The sequence below is a fragment of the Vanessa atalanta genome, chromosome 20, assembly GCF_905147765.1.
Source record: "Vanessa atalanta chromosome 20, ilVanAtal1.2, whole genome shotgun sequence".
Classification (NCBI taxonomy): Eukaryota; Metazoa; Arthropoda; class Insecta; order Lepidoptera; family Nymphalidae; genus Vanessa; species Vanessa atalanta.
Genome location: NC_061890.1, coordinates 5,557,521 through 5,581,823, shown reverse-complemented (window position 1 = coordinate 5,581,823; position 24,303 = coordinate 5,557,521). Strand labels below are relative to the sequence as shown.

The window sequence follows — 24,303 nt, the reverse complement described above, 5'->3', positions numbered from 1 at the left end:
GATATTTTAGACAAAAATTAACTAATATTAATTAATTTCATTCAATATTGAAGAAAAACAAATTCTAGAAATTTCGGCAACACAATTACTGTCACTTGTATATCTGTTGTTCTGCCATTCTTGTTTCTTATTATTCTGGAAGTGTCAAGCAATTTCGTGTTGTTTTTGTATTGCTATTTGCTACAGTATATTTGACTTTGGTTTAATAATTGCGTTTTACAAATATTTTGTGAGTTTTAATAACAACAAAGCAAGAAGAGAAAACTTATGAAAGATGGATATCTATGGATACCCTCCGTATCAATATAATCAACCAGATGAACTGGCCAAACAAATGTTCGCCCAGCAAGCTCTTGCCTCATCAGCTGCATATGATCGAGAAACACCTGGACCACATCTCATGCCTGTGCCTACTGGAGCTCCGTGGAATGTTCAAAGTCTTCCCTGGAGCTTGCACTCTCCTCCGAATCTAGTTCAATTTACAGCGCAAACCCCCGAAGACGCTAAAATTACACCAGTGGTACACTGTAAAAGAAAGAGCTTAGATGTTGAACCAGTAATGTATGTATAATATTTAAATACATCATCTAATATAAAAATACATTGGAAGTGCATATAATTGTTATCATATTGCTAATCTGCATTTGTGCTGAAATAAAAATAAATCTAGGCTGAGTGGAAAAAGATATTTTAACAAGTATTCATTGCTTTTTATTTTATATTATCCAAGGCAAAGAGATTTAGACACAGACAAATTCACTACTTTTTAATAATTGTTACATATATTTCTAACATATTTTAATATATTTTTACAATTTTAGCCCTACAAAGCAGTTCATAACAGAGGAAAAAATGGCAGCACATTTAAGTGGTCTCCATATATCCTCCAATTACACACAACATTCACTGGCCTCGGAAGACGTAATGGAGTTGAGCGTGGAGCCAAATGCCATGAGCATCAGTGAGAAATTGAAAGGTCATACAATAGTATTGTCAGAGGATGTTAAAAAATTGCAAGAGGAGCCCATTTTACCCACCTCGCTAATTGAAAGGTAAGTCATATAAAAATGAACATTGACAATCTTTATTTTTAATATAGTATTTTAATTTTATTATACATCATATAGTGCTTTTTAAAGCATTGCAGCTAAAGATTAACAATTAAATGGAAACAGTAGAAACGGTAATCAGTAATGCACTTTTTATTAAAAAAATTATGCTTTACTAAATTTTTTGGTCAATTTAGTCTTGTTCAAGAAGACTAATAATATTAACAAATTATACTTTAGGGTTATTTCTGAAGATGGGAGGCCCGTCATTAGCATAGACATTTTTACCATAAAAAAAATTACCATTCCTAACATCACTAATGCGCTACCAACTATGAGAGCTGAGATGTTATGTCCTTTGTGGTTACACTGGCTCACTCATCCTTCAAACAGAATCACAACAATATTAAGTATTACTGCTTGGTGGTAAGAATATATAATGAGTGGGTAACACGCAGCCAGACAGGCATGCACAAAGCCCTACCACGAAGTTTCTGTTTTTATGATTAAAATTTTCTCAATTTTATTCTCATCAAAGTGTTCGTAGCTTACAGAAACTAATTTATGACTTTTAGAAATAATACTACATAAGAATCTATTTGATACATTTATGAAAACACAAGGTTAGTCTTCTTGGAAATACTCTTACAATTGATTGAATCGAATTGAAGTACTTATGTGTATATGTTACTGAAAATGTATTTCTATAAATCTTTAGTATAAACATAGAACATGATAAACATGGAATTTTCATTAAACATTTATATAACATGCTCATGCTAGCACTGTTTACATCTAGCTATTGTTCACTGATTGTATCAGTAATGTGTGTTCATGATTAGAAATGAAACAGACTTTTACTAGACAGTTTTACAGCTTAGAGTACCTATAGTATATGTTGCATTGATTTAATTATAAATATGAATAATGTATTGTTTGTTTGAAAAATATATATTTTTTAATTTGATCAAAAATTATATCAATCAGCCACAATGAGAACCACTAATAAACAAGTATGTGATTGTCTCTATTTCAACTTTTATTTTATTTTATTATATTAAAATGGGAGCGTCGTATTTAATTTATAGATTTTTTTTTATATAATTTATATAGAAAAAAATTAATTATTAAACTTGGAAATATGAACTATTACTTGTGTACTGAAAGTAGCTGTGTTTTTTTTTCTTGTAGATTACAAAAGCCTCAAATGTCCTTAGTTGTCTGGAAGCCCAGGGAGAATGTCTTAAAGAAAATCAAAGAAGAGAAAGAAACATCTGACGAAGATACTCCAAAAAAAAGAAATGGTGTTCTCGTTGCAGAACATTCAAGAATAGATATGGAAATTTAACTTTTTCTATGAAATATTGTACAGGTGCATTGTGAAGATTGTGAAGGTGATGGGAATAATATTTTTATGGGTATCATTTAAATATAATACATTCAAATAGGTCCGTCTGGCTCTTAATGCAAAATAAGACTTTGTTTCAACTTATTAATTTGAAAAGAGTCATAATACAGTAAAGCCTCATTAACTCGAAATTCAAGGGACAAAATTTCTTAGACTTGGTACTGATATATGCACACTCTTAATACTTCTAAGGAAATAATAATTATTATGTGTTGATAATATTTTTAACATTGGTACTTTAGTTATTTTTTCTTCGAGATTTGTGTCATAAAGATACAGAGGTCAATTTAATTTTCGAGCTATAGATGGAAACATATTTACTGAAATACGATTACTTCAAATTTAGAGCTCAGAATTCGAGCAGTGGCATTGAGACAAGTTGTAGAAGTTTTCGAGTTAGTGAGGTACTACTGTAATAATTCGAAGGAAAAAAATAAAATGTACTTCAATTAAATTTCAATTATTTGTAGCAGTGGTTAATTAAATATAGTGCCTGTTGCCTTTACAATCTCTTACTATATTTACAGAGACGTCACAGATTTATTACTTTTTTTAGAAAGATAATTTGTAAAGATATCAATGTAGAATTTACTTAATTTTTTTTTTGTATCTGACATTATTATCATTTGACTTGAGTAGGAAGTATAAAAAAAAAAAAATGACGTAAAAAAGCCCAATTAGATCTTGCTAATTTAAAATGAAAAAAATGAGCAAGACTTACACAGATTATTACATTTTTAGTAAGATAATTTGTGTTGATATTAATGTAGAATTTTCTTCCCTTTTTATATCTAACCATATTACCAACTGACTTGTTTTGTGTGCTTTAAATGTGTTTTAATGAAAATAATTTATTTAAAATTAATAGCACAATAAGATGACAACAGCATGAATATAACTGTTCTTTGATTGAACTCATGCTTAAGTAAATAAGAATCATGTTTTATGTAATTAACAAGATGGTCGTCGTAAACTTTATAACGGATATTATTACGTGATCGAAATAAGAATAGGAATTATTTTTCATGTCTGGAAATGTTAACCGTTGAAATTGAGGAGATTTGGAAAGTGGCTGTAGTCCATTCCACAAGTCGAACTCCTAGGGCACAATATTCGCACCTCATTGGTCAATGTAATAGTTAAGTAAGACAATCCTAAGAAATGATCTTGTTAATCCAGGTCACACGCAATTCATTCATTTGTTATTAAAATTTTCCACCTGTGAATGAACAATGAGGTCTGTTGCATATCTACAAACATTTTCTCGGTATATGCACATTACATGGACAGAATGACGTAAAAACCAAATTAGACCTTCTAAATTTAAAATGAAAAAAAAACTCGTTCGCCTTATCAAGTGACATTTGTTTTTCCGTTCGTGTTCATTATCGTTTCTATTCTTATCTCGATCGCAAAGTAGGACTGCTGCTTTTTTATTTAATTCAATGTCATAAATTTTCTCCTAGTTGTAAGTTTTTAATATAAATTACTTTTAAGCTCTGTAATTTTTGTTTTTAATTAGTTGTTAATATTACATTTTATGTTGTATTCATTAGGTATGTAGAAGTGTTCTGAGTATGATTGATTGATGTACGAATAAAGATGAATAAACAATTATTAGTATTTGCTTAATTTTGAAGTCCCTTACAGAAAAATCATTTTTTACAAATCTATTAAGTATAACCTATATTTATTTATAATGTTGGCGGCGCAGGTGATTATAAAGCACAAGTGTGACACAAATGCGCAATCTTAGTCGGATTGGACAACAATCCGACAGGACCGGAAAGAGATTAGCCGCTTTGCTTGCTTTTCGAGGTTATCATAGTAGGCATGGTCCTTGGCTGAAAAACCAACAACATAAGCCTGAAAATGTTCTTTTGGACAAAGGCTTCTTAAAAAAAGTCCAATACGAACACATGGCAAAATTTCCTTTCGCGCAATCTTCTTACTGGGTCATTTACATTTCATTGCCCTGACTATTTCGAGCTTAAAATCCAGGACATTATTCGCTAGCTCTTAGAGCGACGAGGCAGTTAAATAATATCACTTTCATTTTAGTTAAAAATCAAAATCAAGCGATAAGCTTTAAGATTTTAATTGTCTTATATGTATTTATCTTAAATTCATACTATTAATCATCTCATCAGGTTTTCGTCATTTGTATTGCTATGCTACATTTTAAAATTTATCTAAAACATGGGTCGTTTTTTCTATAGGCCGAGTAAACCCGGGCTTAGAGAAGCAAATTTTGCTTTAGTAGTCGTTCTCTGTGAACATATGTCAACGTAAAATCTAAACAGTGTCCATAACAACTCTCAAAAAAAATATCCGCATGGAGATTCCGAATATTAAATGTTTCAAGAAGTAGGGCGAGAAATATTCCTTAAGCTGGAGAAGCCAAGGGTATTGTTTAAGTACTTATTTTTCGTGTTTTTGCTACATTTGCATCTCTAGGTATTGCTATACAAATATGCGACATTTTGCTTCTTTGTTGCTTTATATAAAAATTAGTAACCTGTATAGGCGCAATGGTTAAAATAAAGTATCTCTTTAAAGTAAAACAATTTTTGAGTGTTTAAATATATATTCAATTAAATTATATTCAAGTAATTTCTGACATAAATCGATTCTAATAAATAATAAAAAAAAGTCTATTATATTGAAACAATTATCGACACTATTATAATATTCTATACACAATAAATATTACAGTCTTACGAGAAACTAAGATTGCACTATTAAATTATTTAAAATAATTTTAATAATACTACAAAGCATAGCACAATAGGTCAGACACAATAAATATTTTTAATTTTTTATAGTCTTTTAAATAATCAACGATTTTGAGACTTGGTATAAATAGTACTATTTATGATCACAATAGTAAAATTCGATTTATTATCTGTTACATTCGAATTCTAAACTATTCTCGGTTCGGTACAATATTTTCTAACTACGTTTCTATTAAATTAAAATTTTACATCGATAAATACTTCGTTATAATTTGATACGGCCAATAGCGACCAATTGCTAACTTTATTGGTCAGAAAAAAATCTGAAATGTGGACTACATTTTAGATTTATTTTGTTTAATTACATAACACTTAAAATATTTTCAAATTTTTTGAAAGTATATGAAAACGTTCCATCTTTTTACTGTTAAATATATTGTGAAATAATAATTGATTGATATTTTTCAGAATAAAAATAATACAATCAATTATTATTGTACAATCACAAAAATCCAAATTATCTATGACCTGACAATTATAGGTTATATATATTTAAACCATAGACAACGAAACATCACAGTTTTTTTTCAATATTAACATCATAAAAGTTCGTATTATAACAAATTACATATTTTGAATAATTACATACTTTACTTAGTTTTTCTATTACACAATGATTTTTTGCACTAACATGTTTTTGATATTTCATATCAGAATCATTGGTACATATTAACTTTAACAGTTGCGGTGTCTAGATCCCTTTTCATATTTTCAAGTTGTTTGATGTCTTGAACTGATGTCTCACACTTCTGCACGACCAAGGAGTGGTAGAAATGAATCGCAAATGCAACGAAGACAATTAATACTGAAAAAAATATTAATCGCAATGAATTATTTAAATAATTTATGAATGTTTAATTTTAGACGTACTAATGCACGCCGATAATTTAACGTGGACTCGTGAATAGATCTGTAACTTCTAACAAGGAAGATCTTTGATTGAAAAATTAATTGTCTATAAGTATCAAAGATTGTTAATCAATGGAATTGTCTATTAGCTACAATTACAATTGCTATGGGATGGTTATATATATCGACCCTAGCTTCCCAAACAAATACATTCATATTGTAATTAAGAAAGAGAATTACTTGAAGATCAATTTATTTTTAATGATTCAAAATATATAATTATAAAAAAATAGGCAGGTACTCACTACACAATCAATATATATAAATAATTACCTGGAATAACGATAACGGTGGCTGCAGTTGCCGCAGCAAAGGAGTAGTCCCAAAACTTTACCCAACAGAGAATAGCTATTTCCACTAAGAATAGAAATAAACCTGAAACAAATTTAATTAATATACGGTAAATTAAACCTTCAAATATTTCTTATAGGTTTTTAATATAACTAAGTTACACTTAAACTACCAACTACTTACTAAAATAAAATAAATTAATTATTGATGATTTTCATAATTAAATATTTGATATAGCTACTTATGTACTATATTCAAGATTCGAATCGTTTTGCTTATGGATTGTAGAATTCTCGAGAGCGTCCTTATACAACGTTTTTCGAAAACAAAAACAAAGATATTAAGCAAACAAACCCATAAACATTAGCACTGTTTGTAGGAACACTGGCTCACTCATGAATAATAAGAACACATATACGTAACTAATACCAAGTTTTCTTTTTGGCGGAAGAATATATGCTAAGTGGGTGGTATCTACTAAGACACATACACAAACATGTACAAAGTTCAAATAAAGTTAAATTCATATATTTAATGATGTATCATAATGTATTTTTTTATTTTACAAATTCTACATAATATTATAATCGTAAATGAAACTAGGTATCCGAAACAATCGGATAATCCGAAAAAAAAAAATCTTTTACGTGACCGTATCAAAAACCGGTAAAATTTTATTCACTTATTCGAAATTACTCATCCCTGATACAAGACGTGCTCACGATTGTATTTTATATTTGTACTGACTGTTATTATATATTATCATGTTATATCGATTAATTCATAAATAACATGCTTATGGATACTGTTGATTGTATAAATTGTTATTTAAATTAAAAATATTATAGTATAAAACGAATGTACATATTATAATTATAAATAATGATTTATGAATAGAGTATGTAACGAATTATCATTAACAATGACATTTACACATAAATGTGTAAATGCATAATGAATTATGTTTAGTATAATATAACCTAAAAATAAATAAATAAATAAATAGTATTATCGCTCTTAATGCAAACATCGGTCTCTTCCAGACACCTCTCAACGAGATATTGATGCAAGAAATGCACAAGAATACCTACTTGAGCATCAAGGAACAACATCAACATCAGTTATAAACATTATAGTCTATTCCAATCAAAGAAGGAATAAAGATAAACAAACCTTAGATTTAAGTATGCCACTTTTTCCTAATATCCTAGCTATGTTGTGTAATCACAGGCAAAAGGGACGTAACATCTTAGTTCCCAAGGTTGGTGGCGCATAGCTTATGATGAAGGAATGGTTAATATTTCTTACAGCGCCTTTGTCTATGGGTGGTGGTGACCACTTACCATCAGGTGGCCCATAAGTCCGCCAACCAAAGCTATTTTTTTTTTCTAATTTATTGTTGTTTGTAATATATAACCTACTTATAGACCCTTTATATTTAATTCCAATGTTTCAATAATAGCTGCATCGACGTTCAAAACGGCATTCATTTGCAAATGCATAATGAATATCATAGATTTTATTCAAGCTCTCGACCAATATCACATCTATTCGATGTCGCTTGACAGCTGTTTATTAGATTTTTGTTCTCTTGTGGTTGGAATAGACTATAGGTTAACTGGTCCAATGGCAGGTGTAAAGGTAAATAAACAACTTTGACCTTGAATTGATATGAAATTATTGGCAGAGATCTAAGTTAATATGCCTTAGAATTCTGATGATTAATACGAGAGTCAGTAACAAAATTAGAGAACTTTGACTAGCGGTTCATACACTAATACACTTTATTCACAAATAAGTTAACAGAGTTTGAATTTGCCCTGAATGGCTTCAAGAAAAAGATGTTAAGGCGTGTGCGTGTTAAAATTAAGAATATTGTAACTTATTTTCAACTATGGATACGAAACTATTTCTAAAGTATAATTACATTACATAATGACATGCTGTTTATCTCCGATAACTCACCTAAGACAGTACTGAAGGCCCAAGCTAGTTCGATGAAGCCTCTCATCCTCTCGTGGGGGGAGTCCCGCAAGGCGCGCGCCGGCGCCCCGGGCGAGTTGTCCATCTTGCTGACAGCGTCTATATTTGGCAGCAGGTACGTAGATATCATGAGGGCGAATATATGAACTGCCACTAAAACGGTGGTGCAAACAGCGAACATGACGAATAGCCATTCCGGAACGTTCGTTGGCTCGTTGATTTGGAGTTCCACCATCGCTACCATTGCGAAACCTGCGAATAAATATTATTATTATTATATTGGACAATATCACATCCATTACTCTGATCCCAATGTAAGTAGCTAAAGCACTTGTGTTATGGAAAATCAGCAGTAACGACGGTACTACAAACGCCCAGACCCAAGACAACGTCGAAAACTAATGATTTTTTTCTATATCGACTCGGCCGGGAATCGAGCCCGGGACCTCGGAGTGGCGTACCCATGAAAACCGGTGTACGCACTACTCGACCACGGAGGTCGTCCTAACCTTACCTAACTATTTATAAGTAAAATTGCAAAGATATGAAAAATTGGGACGATAAAAATTTTACTGTGTATAATTTTAACCTATAATTAATTTCGCCTTGAATACAGATTGTTGATAAATATTATTCATCTCATTTCAATTAACAGTCTAGAGCGATAGTAAATTTAAAAAACGATACCAGAATATTTTTATTATGAAATTACAACGCAAGGTTACAATATTAAGATTAAGCCTGTTACGAATCGAAACTAATTGATTGTTTTTTTAATTTCTCTACTTCCTCTTAAATGTTAATTGAAATTTATATGTAAAAGTGGTTCTTAGTAAGTATAATATGAATACAAGTATTTTTCATAGTGGGATTTTTGATATACTATTATTTATTGAAGCTCATTACTAAATGAAAGCACCACATCAACTTCCATACCTATCGCCATAAATATTGGTATACACAGACACTATCTGCCTGGTTTGCTTGTATTATTAAAAAATAACACTATGAAGGAAACACAATTACAATGACCTGATAATAGTTCGGAGGTAGTAGCAGTGGCTTTGAGTTTGGCTCTGGACATGTGTAATCTTCTCCAGGACAATCCATCTGGTGACGCGGGGCCGGGAACCTCTTCGTTATATCCAGTAACTGGCATCGCTAGTGCTACTTCGCTCGTACTCTGAAATCATTTAATAAAAAAATGTTAAACTTCATTTTTAAATTACGAACAACGAAAAAATAATGACATGGTCATGATTTGTACAGAAGTTATTTTTATTTTTTAATTATATATTATTTAAGTCCTCAATGTTAAATAATCCTATTGTTAAAAATATTATAAGTTATTTATTTAAAATTTTCGAAAAAAAATATTGTAATAAAAATTACTTATTTCTTTTGTTTAGATTTGACGAATCCGAATTGAGAGTTAGGGTTTTTAAATTATTTTACACCTCAGTAGCTGGTTAACGAGCTGCAATACATTTTGCATCTTCAATCATGGCTTCTAAGATTATTATCGTATTCACTCCCAGCGCAGGCTTATCGTTTAGTTGCATAAAATAGTTCGTACAAAGCCACATAGACGAACGCCATCTCTACGCCATCCCGTAACTACCCTAACTATATTTTGCTGTTACTATCTGTGGCTTTATTGTTTTTTTTTATTACCTTTACTTTAATTTATTCCAAGGAGTGTTTTTTCCATGTTCCTCTCGTGTCAAACGAGCGATAGCGACTGATCCATGCAGATTGCAAACACATGTTTGTAGCACTTATGACATATGACATATGTATGATGTTGAACGTGAATAGAAAATGTAGTAGGTCAAAACCGCCTTCACGTAATAAATATAATAACAGTAGTTTAAATAATTTTAAGTAGAATATAACTTACCCTAATCGATTGGTTACATTGGCAAGGACTTTGCAAGTAGCCCGGGCTTAAAAGCACCGTGGTGGTTGACTTGTTGGTCAACATGCCGGTTGGCGTGACACTCCCGTTTGGAGTGTTGATACCCTTCGGACAATCGTACTCCAAGCTGTGAGGCGGGGTCACTGATATAGCGGGACTGTCCGCTGCCGTCACCTTGACTCTACGGAAAAAGGATTTTCACGTCATTAATATTTCACATTTATATATTTTAAATTGATTTGAGTGATGGTAGTTTGTAAGTTATTATACCTGTTGTATTAAACAATACAACAGGATGTATATACAACTCTTTACAAACTTGGATTCTGAGATATCACATTTCTTATGGCTGTTATTACACGAAAGCACTCATTCATTGAACTTATATTTTGGGATTAAAATAGGTATACCACCTTGATGAATACTAGACAATCGTAGCCCTATCACTGGTTCAAATTTTCAGCATTATCTTTTGTCGAGTTGTTGCTACATTTGATAAAACTGTGACTAACTAGAACATTTATTGCTCCTAATGTTTACTAACACCTTGTGGAAAATGACAACTTGTCAACGTAAACAAATAATTTAATCCTTATTTAATTAACATAGGAGTCAGATACGCTTCTTTCAATATTAGTAACTCTATGATTGCAACAAAAGGTGCAGTGTTTTACTCTTTCATTATTTTTGTAAACAATTATCGGATAAATCCACCATCTCATAGTACTAAGGCCAATTTTGACAAAATCGGATGAACAATACATTACATACATTAGCAGCCTATACATTTTTTTATAGGCTGCTAATGTATGTAATGTATGGTGAATGGTGGTGTATGAAAAAAAAATAAAAAAAGAATAAGGGAAGGAAGGAAGTAAGGAAAAAAAGGCTAAGGCCTTCTCTCCCTTTTTTTCTTTTCCCTTGAGGAGAAGGTTTGGAGCATATTCCACCACGCTGCTCCAATACCCGCATTGGAGCAGCGTGGTGGAATACACATGTGGCAGAATTTCGTTGAAATTAGACATATGCAGGTTTCCTCACAATGTTTTCCTTCACCGCCGAGCACGAGATGGATTATAAACACAAATGAACCATATCGTTGCCTAATATTTAATGAGAAATATGTGACTCACGATCATTTTACAGAGAAAAATAAAACGTTTCAATAACTATTCGTGACTAATATCATTCAGCAAACGAATCGCTTTAAGATCTGTTGACGATCACTCTATTGGCAAGCGCTTTAATTTGCTTTTGCATTGAAATGTGCTAAATGTTAGAGTTAAATTTAAATCGATTGTACGTCAACTGATAATATAATGATTTCTCTAATAATTATTCGTCAAATTAATTATTATTTATATAAAAAGTAATTAATCGATTCATTCTTCCCTAGACAGTGTTCCCTTCTAAAATAAAATTCCTCAAATACATGCAAATTTTTAGAAAACTTTGATTAATAAAGACGTATTGGTGGATAAATTATTATACAGATTATAAAAAGTATGGAGTTCGAATTCGTTGATTTTCATGCGGGAAATGTAACTAGTTAAAGGAAAAGAATAAATACTAAGTTTCTTGTCGGTTCTACTCCCTAGAAATGAATGAATGGAACGGAATGTAGATTCATTCCGTTCCATTCATTCATTGAAACCAATGTAATCCTGTAAAATAACGATTCAAAAACACTCACAAGAGCCTACTTGATAATTTTATTTGAATGACAGGGCCTCAACCATATGATAAAAGAATGATAAAAGTACCTCATTATATATATAATGTAACTAGTATTATAGTATATCAAGTTAAGTTCCATTCATTTACCTATAATCTTTATCTTTATATTACCTCTATTCGTTTTAGTTAGTTTTTTATAAAGTCTCATTCCTTAATAGGTTCACCTTTTACTTTGAACAAAAAATACGATTATCTTACATGCCGTGAGTTATTCAGGTGGAAACCACAAAAGTATTAAGACCTATTGTCTTATATTGTGAACTATAAAATGATTCTTGTTTTTCCTTCATAGGTATGCAAATGGGCCACCTGAAGGTAAGTGGTAACCACCGCCCATAGACAATGTCGCTGTTGGAAATTAAGATGTTCTGTCCCTTGTGATTGTAGTTACACTGGCTCACCCTTCAAACCAGAAGACATAGAGTATACTGCTGTTTGGCCGTAGATGTTGATGAGTGGGTGGAACCTACCCAGATGGGCTTGCACAAAACCCTACCACCAAATTAGATTATGAGAACAAAGACTTATTCCTTCTGTTTTAACGAAGAAAAACTCTAAACAAATTAACACTAACTTTGCCTGACTTCCACTGTCATAGCTCGGCGGCTTTCCGAGACATTGATAGGACTCGCAGACGCCCAAACTCTTCGGTCTGTAATCCTTCAGTCTGTAAGGCCGATGTCTCTCGTACAAGTGGTCGGTAGTGTTGTATCGTAGTAATGAGCGCGGCTTTGACTTCCCACACGGCGGAGTCTGAGTACATTGATCTATCCGAGACGCTTCTTCTACGCTTGTTACGAAGCTGGCTTCGGATATCTGAAATATAAAGATAAATTCATTCAAAATAAATCTTGCCCTTCTCCAAAAGCCCCGTTTTCGTAGATTTTTGTTTATAACGTATCCGTCAATTCATATTATCCTAAATGTTTTTATTGTTATATCTCTGCCTCATAGCATTGTAACAAAAAAAAAAAAACAATTAAAATTTTTCAATTCCGATCCTCTGGGCTAAAAACGAACCAGCCCTCCTGTCACCAGTGGAGGCAATAAGGGAGGTGTTATACTTTTGATGAAGCTTTTTGCACCATTACTCCAAGGGCCAAGTGTTTCGACAGCAAATGGGAAAAAAAAAATATTATTATTTGTTTTATTATTTTGGATCGGAATTGCGATTCAACGAAGAAATGCTGCTAGCATTCTTGCCACCATTCCACGCGGTCAAGATTTATACAGTAACTATTTTTAATTCATATTTGTATATATATTTATGCAATTAATGTAATCTATTCTTATTAAAATATTTTCGTCTTACAATAAGCATCTAATTATAAACACTAAGTTTAATCAAAATGGTTTCAATCGTTTTTGTATGATATTTGACATTATATTACATTTTAATTCATTAAAAAAAATCTGGCAATTTAATTTATCATATAATATTTAAAAAAAATGTGATTAAAAGAACGATTAGATCATTAGCAAAATAAAATATTGTAACACTATTTATGTTCGTTGACTTCATAAAAACGAATGTAAGATTTGGGATCTTGGGAAGAACCTCGCAGTTATAATAATAGAATTGAAAGCCACAAAAAGTATAATGATAGACATTTGCGCCGGAGCAAGGTTGCCATCTACAAATATGGCGAGACAGCGCCTTTACATTTGTAACCTAACTTAAAAGTAAGGTTACAAATGTAACAGCGCCTTTACATTAACTACTTTACACTAACCTAACCTAACTGCGGGGTTCTTCCCAAGATCCCAAATATTACATTCGTTTTTATGAAGTCAACGAATATAAAAAGTTAATATGCGGGTGCTTAGTTAAACATAGATTTATCTATTTTCATCATTATCTCACGAAAGTGGAAAAAATCACGTATTAAAAAAAGATCGTTCAACAGAAGTGTATCCTGTCTGAACTCAGTTCGTATGTCACTTGTGAAATGTTGTCAACTGACTTACGGTGATACGCTATTTTGATATTTGTATCCTATAAATTTAATAATCATTATTGACAATGTCGCATACGATTCTGACATTAGACGCTCGTGTGTTGCGGTGAGTCTCGAGTTGCTTCTTACAGAATTACTCTACAGGAACTATATCCTCGTATACCCTAGTGCCTCGGACTGGGCTAAGACAGTACTGCATCCATATTTACATTAGTTTTATTTAGTTTTGGTTATTATGTATCGGTTGCCGCGCTATATGACTGGACGCGCAAGTATGAAGTGTTTGTGTGTGTGAAAATTGTTAGCCCTAAAAGACCGACCCACTATAAAACTTGACAAGAAACATAAATATAATATTAATTGCCTTTTATTTAGGCGCTTATCGTTCAAAATATATATTATCTAACTCATCCCGGTTCTATGCAACGATGAAATCTACTAACTTCACATTTAGGACATGAGTTTCGTTATGTTACACGATTTAATCGTTTCTATCGTTCTCTGCATTGTGCCGCTTTCATAAAGCGATTAGATGGCAATCAGACCCGAAAAAGTCAAGTCGAAAGACCAATGGTTGGACACTATTTCAATCACAAGCTAAATAATCAATATTTGAGATCTAAGTGTCATTAAAATCTAATTGGAAATATAAATCATGGAATCACAAAAAATGTTTTTGAATGTCGACGAAGCTGTTATCGAAACTTTGGTAGTAAAATTCAAGTGGATATAAATCATTAAGTGCAGGACCAGATATAGAGGATGGCAACGAGTCTACTGTCCTGGGGCCTCCACAAGACCCATCTCTTTTTCTTGTCTTCCACAATAAAGAATCCGATGAGTTTATAAGTTCAATGTAATATCATCAATACATAGTATAAAACAAAGTCGCTTATCGCTGTCTGTCCCTGTGTATGCTTAGATCTTTAAAATCACACAACGGATTATAATGCGGTTTTTTTTTAATATATAGAATGATTGGAGAGGAAGGTTTATATGTAAAAACATGCCCATTATAGTTGAGAAACACTAATTATTTTTCTGTAAAAAATATGTTTATTTAAGACATCACTTCAGAGGTTTCTGAAGTGATGTCTTAAATAAACATATTTTTATGCTTATGCTAGCTGAACCTTACGAGATAGATCAATATAATGTATTACAGTATTATACACCTTAACAAATGCTTCAAAAAGTCCGCGATGGTATATCTTTCTCTTAGGGATAGCCCACAATAACCATTTTTTGTCCTTTACTTTTTACAAGAAATAATGTCTTATTTTCGAAGCGATTTTAAGCAATACAGCATTAATCCTTATCTAATTAAGTACCTTAAATATATTGTGCATTTAATATCTCTAGATATAGTCTAATTATAATAATATTACTAATTACTGTTTTAAAATTTACTAATGAAAAAGTTATACATTAAAATTATTGACTAATCTGACTGACAGAAATGAAAACGTTCAAATGAATTTGTAAAATAATAATTAGGGGCCTTCACTCCTTTGTTGACCCAGGGCCTCCACGATTTTAAACCGGGCTCTGGTTAAGTGGAATAGTGTTGTATTATAAATAACGATATTAAGAACTATTCGTAGGGCAAAGTATATCAGAGTTATTAGTAAATCGCATGCAATACTTAAATCTAAGGTTTGTTTATCTATATTTATTTGGTTAGCTATACGTGCTTTCTGCACCTTAAATGTGTCAGTGTCGTTAGTTATGCAGAGACACATTTGTAAGATATGCGAGTTGGACCGATAACATTGGACAAATAAAGTCTCGTAAGACGGAGGTGCTATGGTTACACAGGAGAAGAAAACCACTCGTACATCGATCGAACTCACATGTCATCGTTCCGAGCCCGGGCTCCGCCGAGCCACGAGCGGAGCACAGCACGGAAGTCTACATACTGAGAGACGAATAACATTTTCGAACTTGAATTTAAAGCTAGAATTTCGGTATCTTCCGTCTTATAAGTTAAGCGAGCTTCTAGATTGACCATTTTTGCCATCGTGATTATGTATATATAATATCAAAATAACATCCTATTGTGTTTAATATAATGAACGCCAACACTAAGTTCTTGAAGTGTTGATGACGATGACTCGTCATTATTGACCAATGTTATAAAAGCATCACTATTTTATGTACTCCCACAATTTGTGCGTCATCCTCTCTTAAATATATCTATAAAAAAATTAAAAAAAAAATAATAATGAAACATTGAACCTACGGCGAACAAGTTGAGTGTTTTTCAACTTTTTGTCGACTTCGAATAGAAGGAGGTTAGGACCGTTTTTTATTTTTGTGATTATATTTATTTTATCGATTAGCTTTGTTGTAGACATTTAAATGTAAAATCCAACATTAAGGGTCAGAACTTAAAAAAGGTAGGCGATACATCATTTACGATATACATGTTCCTCGATATCTTCGCCAAATGTAAGCCGGTATTAATGAGTCTTATAAAAAAAAGTAGAAAAGATTATCTGTATGTGTATGTATAATTTAAATATTATTTAAAATAAAAATAACATGATTGTTACGCTAGTAATTTTCTTTTATTCGGAATTAATGAATTTAATACGTTGTGTGTAATGTTTAGTTAGTAAATCAATTACGGATGAGCCGTAAAAATATTAAATTATGCTAGTTTCCGCGCACGGTTTCGCTTGCGTAATTTTTGTTGTCAGGTAGGTATTGCCAGGATTGAAACAAGATTATTTATTATTGGGTACCTACAAACCTAACCATAAGAAATTATTGTTAATAGCACCCAACGAAGTTTAATAATGACTGATGCTGATTTACTACGCAATTATGTAAAATTGATAGTTCCTCTTTTGTTTCTCCGTACATTCGAGTGAATTTACAAGCATTGCTGATCATCAGCCGCCAATGTCACTGGCAGGGTAATTGTTAGCGCAATCAACGAAATGACTGTCTTCCACGCCACGCGGTTACCACGCTCGTGTTACGGTTCGTTCCACTCAGTTGAATTTTATTTGTTATCATTTTAGTCACAATATTTGGTAGCAACGATGTTATTATGTGTTTAGATACATCATTTATCTATTTTTTTTTTTAATGTAATACGTACTACTAACAGTACTAACTATTCAATCAGAACTTTCAAAAGTTATTGTAACCTATTTCTGTATTATTAGTCTTTAGGCTATTTTATCTATTGATTCACTATATACATGCCACATATGTATTAATAATTATAGAGGTAACTGATATAGACCCTACAAATTTACAATTTACATTGTCTATGGAAAAACTGGTTTAACATTTCCCAAACAGTTTCTATATATACGACAGATGGTTGTTGAACTTAAAAAAATTAACAATTTTGAATCTCGTAAATTTAATTAAGGTTACGCAGATAACATTTTTAATCATATTCTGAATTAAATTAACATGGAAAAATATGTATATCCAAGCAGGTTCGTCGGATTTATTGTTATAAGTACAACTCCGTTTATTTTTGTTTCTTTATTTGAATTCTTTAATTTTTTCAAATTTAAGCTTCCTGGCCTTTTGAGTTTCCTTTTATATGTATTATGTCGTGACTTTTTATGGAAAGACCTCTTTGCAAATACAGCCATGGGTTCCGCGGCCAACGGTGGTTACGCTAAGGAAGGTCGAATTACAATTCACAAGGCTCAGTTTAAATCAATTCCTCGAACGACGCAGTCTATCTTTTTATGCCATTGTTAGATACATAATTCCATATCACGTTGCTTGGTCGTGGTCTTCCGAGTGAAGATGATAATTTCATTGTAAATGATATCAGTTGGGCTATTACGCCCAATTATTATATAATAATTATTATATTACTAGAGCATAGCAACTGTTGCTATCAAATATTTGTTGCGGATCGATAAATGTAAAACTACCCACTGTAAAATGATATATTGCAAGGAGGGTGCGCTATATTTAACTGCAGTTCTGCTGTTGCTGTCTTGGGCATATTTATGACAGTCTCACTCGGTAATCCCTGTGATTTGAGTGTGGTCACTGTGCCTACTTCATACCCTTCCTTGAAACGGGCACTCCTCTTCTGCCTCCGTATGTACCTGTGTACTATTCCAGCTTTGACATCCGTATGCAGGACTGTGGCGAATATATATCTCATATGCATAGGGCGTATACTATGTCCATTGTGTTTAGTGCCTTATGCTAGCTTTTCTTCAACAGCGGCTGTCTATTTTATGATTAGATGACTGTCCTTGAAGTTCAATATACATATTCTAGATGTCCAGTCTCATTGGTAGTAACATATAACATCTCCAAAATTACCTACTAGTCTAGTCCGGTCTGGTCTTGCAAAGTGCTGACAATAATTTTACATAGTAAATGAGTAATTTATTTTAGTCATGATTATATATTTTAGTCATATTCTTATTGTATTACATAACAATGATTGCTTTGACTTATATATCAAAGAAAGATAATATAACGCGACTATTTAATAAACATGTATGTACAAATCTAACACAAAATTGTGATTTCTGGGTTCTCAGATCAGTTACAGTTAAGCAGTGACAGCTTCAAAACGCCCGAACGGACAATTTACTCACCGACGATATTATCATATTTTAATAATATCTAAATCAAATAATATGACACATATAAACAATAACTACATATATAAGCATACGTTGTCCTGAAATTATGAATTAAAACAATTTATGATTGATTTTATATTAATTTCAATGCAATTCGTTTTTTTGGGGTACATCCAAACAAACGGACACATAAAACATACTTCCTTATAATATTCATCATCATCCTCCTGCCCTTATCCCAATTTTACTTGGGGTCGGCGAAGCATGTCTTCTTCTTCCATACTTCTCTGTCAGACGTCATCTCACAAGTAACATTCTTTCTAACCATATCGTCTTTCACACAATCCATCCATCGTTTCTTGGGTCGTCCTGTACCTCTATACCCATCCACATCCATACTCAAAACCTTTCTCACAACTTCCTTATAATATTATTACGATAATAAATTATTAAACGGTTAAACATTTAGGAATGAATGAGCTGGTAATTAACTTAAAAGTAATACAGTTTTATTGTTAAGCGCATAATATCTACTCATTGTTACGTGTATGACCGTAAAATTGCAAATGAATTTATACGACATGTTTTGTTCATTTTAATATACAAACAAGCATTATGACACAACGGGTAGACATATTGTGTGACAATTAAATTATCCAAGATAAAATTTTATTACTTTAAGTGCAATTGAAGTAAAGCGGTCAGAAATGAGTCTCGGGTGGCTATCAGAAATTTGACAATTAATACGAAATTCACCGCAATAAAATTATAGGTTAAGCAGTGATCGATATTCGAAATTCACCGTAGAAGTATTCTGTAAGAAGAAATTCGAAATTCACCGCAAAACTCGAGCGTGAAACGTCAGAATGTGATACGCGATATTGTCTATAATAATTATATTTTTTTAGGACACACGAATCAAAATGGCGTATCGCCGTAAGTCATTTGTTTGTGCAACATTTCACGAGTTAGATACGAAGCGAATTCTTATAGAATTGCACTGCTGAATTATTATAAGAAATTAGTGCAGGCGATAACTTAAGAGTAGAGATGCCGAACATACACATATTGCGGTTACGGATTACATTTACGTTATGTGTATATTTATTTTTATTACAATTCGCGGAAACAATTTACTAAAAATTAAGGTATTTACACATTAACGCCACCGCAGCAAAAAAAAATATCTGCGAATTCACCAATATAGATTAGGTTAAGTTAGAATTTATTTATTTATTATTTTTTTTTTTTTTTTAAATTAACCTAACGTTAACGGCGTTAATAATAAGTAGCAAAATTAATTAAAATGTCAGGCATTTTTTATTCACAAAACATTTTATAAGTTTTATTTCCCAAAAAACATTAGAGGGAAAAAACGTGATTTTGCCTATGGGCTTACATGGAGGACAGAGAAGATTTTATTTTAAGTAAGGGGAAAAGTGGCATGAAAGAGCTAATTCTCTAAACGTACCAAAAAACTTTATTGAAAAACTGATAGTTTTTTTTTTCATAAATTTTTATTCATTTATTAAAAAAGGTAATTTAATACGAAGAAACCTTAAATACTATGGCAAAATCAACGAAATATTCAGTTTAAAAAAATGTGTCGTCTGGCTCTTTCATAACATAATGGTATTGCCACTATAAGCCACTAAAAGTTATGAAAGATCTAATTTGTTCTATAAAGTATAATTGTAATAATATTGCAAAATAATAATTACACTATTAAAAAAATACTAAACGACAATTCTTACAAATCTCTCAAAACAAATTTGTAACTATACATACATAACGTATCTTTCTTAAAATTAGAAAAATGTCATGAAATTTTTTTTTTTTTAGCCAATGATTCGCAATCCCATTTGGAGCAACTTTTTTTTTCTGCAGCCAATACGACACTCAGAAAATGAGAGTCATCATGCAATACTAAATTAGAATAGTAATATTCTTGAATAGATGATTTTCTATTTAGGATTATTTGGGTTTAATTTTGTATTTCTTTCCATTGACATCGTTATCTTCTATAATTTTTTTTTCAGACGAGACATTTTTCTACTATTTGTGTCGTGTTTTGTCTTGTCCCGCTTAAGTAAAAGGACTTATCATTTCTATAATGCAATATCTGAAGGAAATAGTTTATTATATATATGAAAAGAGCATAATTATAATTATTTTATTTTATTTAAAATGCAGGGTTATCAAAGAGCCAGCTCTTTCATAAAAATATAACCCTTAATATAACTACAATATCAAAATTTTTGCGGCTTAGTTTTTACGCATCTGCAAGGCCAAACGCAATCTATAATACATTTACCTATAGTTGCTCACATTAAAAAAACAAAAAACAAATTCATTGAAGTAAAACACTTTCTTTTAAGTACCAAAAACTTTGAATCGATGTCCGTTAGTTTCCACGGACTATCAAATGTTTGTGGATGACAGGAAATAAGTATTGCCACATAAAAATTAAATTACCAAATAAATCCGTTGATTAACTACCAAAATAATGCAAGTGGCTCTTTCATGCCACTCCTCCCCTGTATAAGAATGCAATATCGTCCATTGGTTATAATTAGTGATGGCGATATGGTTAATGTTAATTACCTTTGCGTGCAATAATAAAAAAAAAAAACAAACATATTTTAAAATAAATGTGCATAATATTTTAGTTTATTATAATAACTTCAAATCTTCTTGAATTAATTCATTAGTATACTTTCTTTTTTAGTTATTTAGTAAGTCCAATGATAAAAATTATCATTTATAATAAGACAAATTTTCATCATCTCATATGCAACAGCTACAATACGTAACAATGCACTTTACTGTAATATATATTTCAAAAAAATATTTACGTAATATGATAATGAAAACTATGAAATTATATGTATATTTAAATATAAAAAGATTTATATTTGTGACCCATTTCATGCGTCTTAAATCTTATTTATATTATTTGTTCAACGATATGATATTTGCACCTGATGTTTTTCATATCTTAGTGTTTATTCATTAACAGTGTTTTTTATCAGAACCTCACTGTACCTATATTTACATTTTACTTTTCAGTCATTCATTTCCGGATTTTTAAGATGAAATATTTATATTTTGATTTTTTTTTTCAGTTTGTAAATCAAATGTACGTGCTTATAATTAAACTAAGTAGGTATTTAAACATTAGAAATAGCGATTTTTCTTCAGTGCAATTTGAAAAAAATCTTTATATGAAATAAATAACCCCGAAGTATTCATCGATTTAATAACTTCTTTCTTATCGAAGGCAGCTAAAATAAATAACTTGACTTACTTGAAAATATTATATTGTACAAGAATGATCACCAATTATGCTTAAAATTTACACATATAAACATTTTTTTTTTTTAAATATAAAAGATAAGACAGTTCCATTACAACGAACCTTTTTCATATTGCTTCACTATTCAATTCACAATAACTTATTTTGAATGATGTATTATTATTAAATTAATTTATAAAAAAACACTTTACATTTTAAATTAAAAAAAAAAAAAACAGATTTTGTCGCTATTCCAAAATAAAACTATCGCGTCAATAAAAGCCGTAAGTTTACATGTCGCTGGCGGACAAGTTCCCACCACAAAAGGAAAAAGCGCACTGATAGTTGATGCAACAATAACGCGCGCTATGATTTTACTATTTACCGCTTGATGTTCATTCCGATATAAGAATTTAACCCACGATACGTAATCTCCCACAAACATTCATCACCGTTGCACATGTAATTAAATCTAAATACTATAGAGCACAGGCTATTTGTGGTTTAGTGTATCTAATATTTAGAATGGTAGTGTTACAGCCGCGTTTGTAGTGGTTAGTTTATATGCACGTAGATAGCTCAATTCAAAGCTATTGGATTTTTCTTTCAAAAAATCTTGAAACCGATGCTAGCAGATTTGATTACCACAAATCATAACGAAATTAACACACACCCACACACACACACACAATTGTGACATGTTATAGTGTGAGCGACGTTTGTTATAATAATTATTCCTGAAAATACAGGATATATTTTTTTAACAAAAAAAAAAATTACTTCAATAGCATATAGCAAAAATATACAGCAAGCGGGTTGTTTTTTCTGGCATTTTTCTATGACATAGTTCAGTAAAAATATATATTAACGACCAAATTGAGAACCTATTCAATTTTGGAAGTCGGTTAAAATAAAGTATTACCGTGAGTAATTTTGCAAAATTTCAGGAGTGAGATACGAAATGAGATTGTTCACAAGAATAGCACTGGCAGGTTATTTTTCGCGTATATAGAATTGTTTTTGCAGACAGACAGACGAGCAACTGAGTAACTTTCATGCCATATTTGGTGGAGTATTGACAGTGGGGTACACTTTTTCGCCCATGGCCATTGACACTTCTTGCGGTGCCAGTGACATCACTGGATAGATCACCACTTCTAATCGAGTAGAACATACATGTATGGTAAACTTGTATACAAACCAATTACTAAGATAAATACCATAACAACTAATGTGACACTATTAAACAGATACAATATTTTAAAAAACGACGCAGGATCAAAATATCTGGTTGTACTCGACTGAGGAGCTATTCCATCTGCCTATACTTATTTAAGTATAGGCAGATGTAATAGCTCCTCAGTCGCCAATTTGGCGTAATAATCAAACTAAGATTAGTCAAAGGAGCACTTAAAAAAATTATAATCAACATGAATGTAAATATTCCACAGAACAATTCCGGTTGGTTTGCAGATTAGCTCAAGATATTTTCCTTCACCACCGAACTCGACTGACAAACCCAAAAAAGTACATGCAGTTACTTTAACTTGTTCTTGCACAATTTTCAGTTAGGATTTAAAAATACCACTGTACGATGTCGGCTCTTAACTAACAGCACGAAACTATAAAAATATTAAATGCACGTCATCCTTATTGAGATGACAGAAGTTATTATTACCTTTTTAATTTTACAACGCTTTGTAATTCATTTGAATACCACATAAACACAAATTCTATTTTTTATGATTGCAATCTTTTCATTATTTATTATCTACATGACGTAGTAATACCATAATTATTATCATATTTTTTAAATTTATTTACCTACATGTTTGCGAATAAGGACATACGAAGTTGTTTTATTCCTACAGTATATTTTATTACATATTAGTTTGTTTACTTTAATTGCGCGAATTACATGACGAATTCATTGTTTTTTTTTTCATGATATCGATTCGTATAACTAACACTTATGTCATTTTTGACGTGCTATTCTTGTCTCTGTTGCTTGTCTATTATATTGACGATTTCTTGATTTTTATAGCATTCGGGGAATTTCCTAAACTATTCTCTTCATATTCTTAATTCCATCCATCATAATAGGCCTTTTTTTACATGGGAAGATCTTCGCCATTTCATAATAGTCGAAGTGATTTCGAACTTCGCTATTGCTAGACTGATATTATGATTATATTATTGAATAAAATATGTAATTTCTTTATATTGTTGTACGAGTAAATACCGTTACATTTGAATCTATCGCGAGAGATTGTAAACTGTCGAAGAATTGAACCAGTAGATTACAATCTATCGAAGTGTATTAAAGTTCAATTATAAAACTCCAGGTTAATCTAACCGAAATATCATATATCGAAAT

General features: G+C 31.3%; 2 protein-coding genes across 4 annotated transcripts in view; one reads left to right on the top strand and one right to left on the bottom strand.

Annotated features, from left to right (window-relative positions):
- The first annotated feature begins 125 nt into the window (after nucleotides 1-125).
- LOC125072004 lies at nucleotides 126-4,073 on the top strand. Its single transcript, XM_047682467.1, has 3 exons — nucleotides 126-561; nucleotides 822-1,052; nucleotides 2,241-4,073. Exons 1-3 carry the CDS (start codon nucleotides 275-277, stop codon nucleotides 2,395-2,397), a joined length of 675 nt encoding a protein of 224 aa, XP_047538423.1. The 5' UTR covers nucleotides 126-274; the 3' UTR covers nucleotides 2,398-4,073.
- Nucleotides 4,074-5,141: 1,068 nt separating this feature from the next.
- LOC125071812 (calcium release-activated calcium channel protein 1-like) overlaps nucleotides 5,142-24,303 on the bottom strand; it is a 60,076-nt gene continuing 40,914 nt past the window's right edge. For 2 of the 3 annotated variants that reach the window (XM_047682204.1, XM_047682205.1), the window contains exons 3-8: nucleotides 12,665-12,906; nucleotides 10,336-10,534; nucleotides 9,468-9,618; nucleotides 8,418-8,687; nucleotides 6,435-6,536; nucleotides 5,142-6,057 (exon numbers count right to left, since the gene is read on the bottom strand). In XM_047682204.1, coding sequence (XP_047538160.1) covers nucleotides 5,909-6,057; nucleotides 6,435-6,536; nucleotides 8,418-8,687; nucleotides 9,468-9,618; nucleotides 10,336-10,534; nucleotides 12,665-12,906 — 1,113 coding nt within the window. In that variant the 3' untranslated portion in view covers nucleotides 5,142-5,908. Of the gene's footprint in view, nucleotides 6,058-6,434; nucleotides 6,537-8,417; nucleotides 8,688-9,467; nucleotides 9,619-10,335; nucleotides 10,535-12,664; nucleotides 12,907-22,049; nucleotides 22,247-24,303 lie in introns of those variants that run through there. The other variant, XM_047682206.1, reaches the window with a different exon arrangement.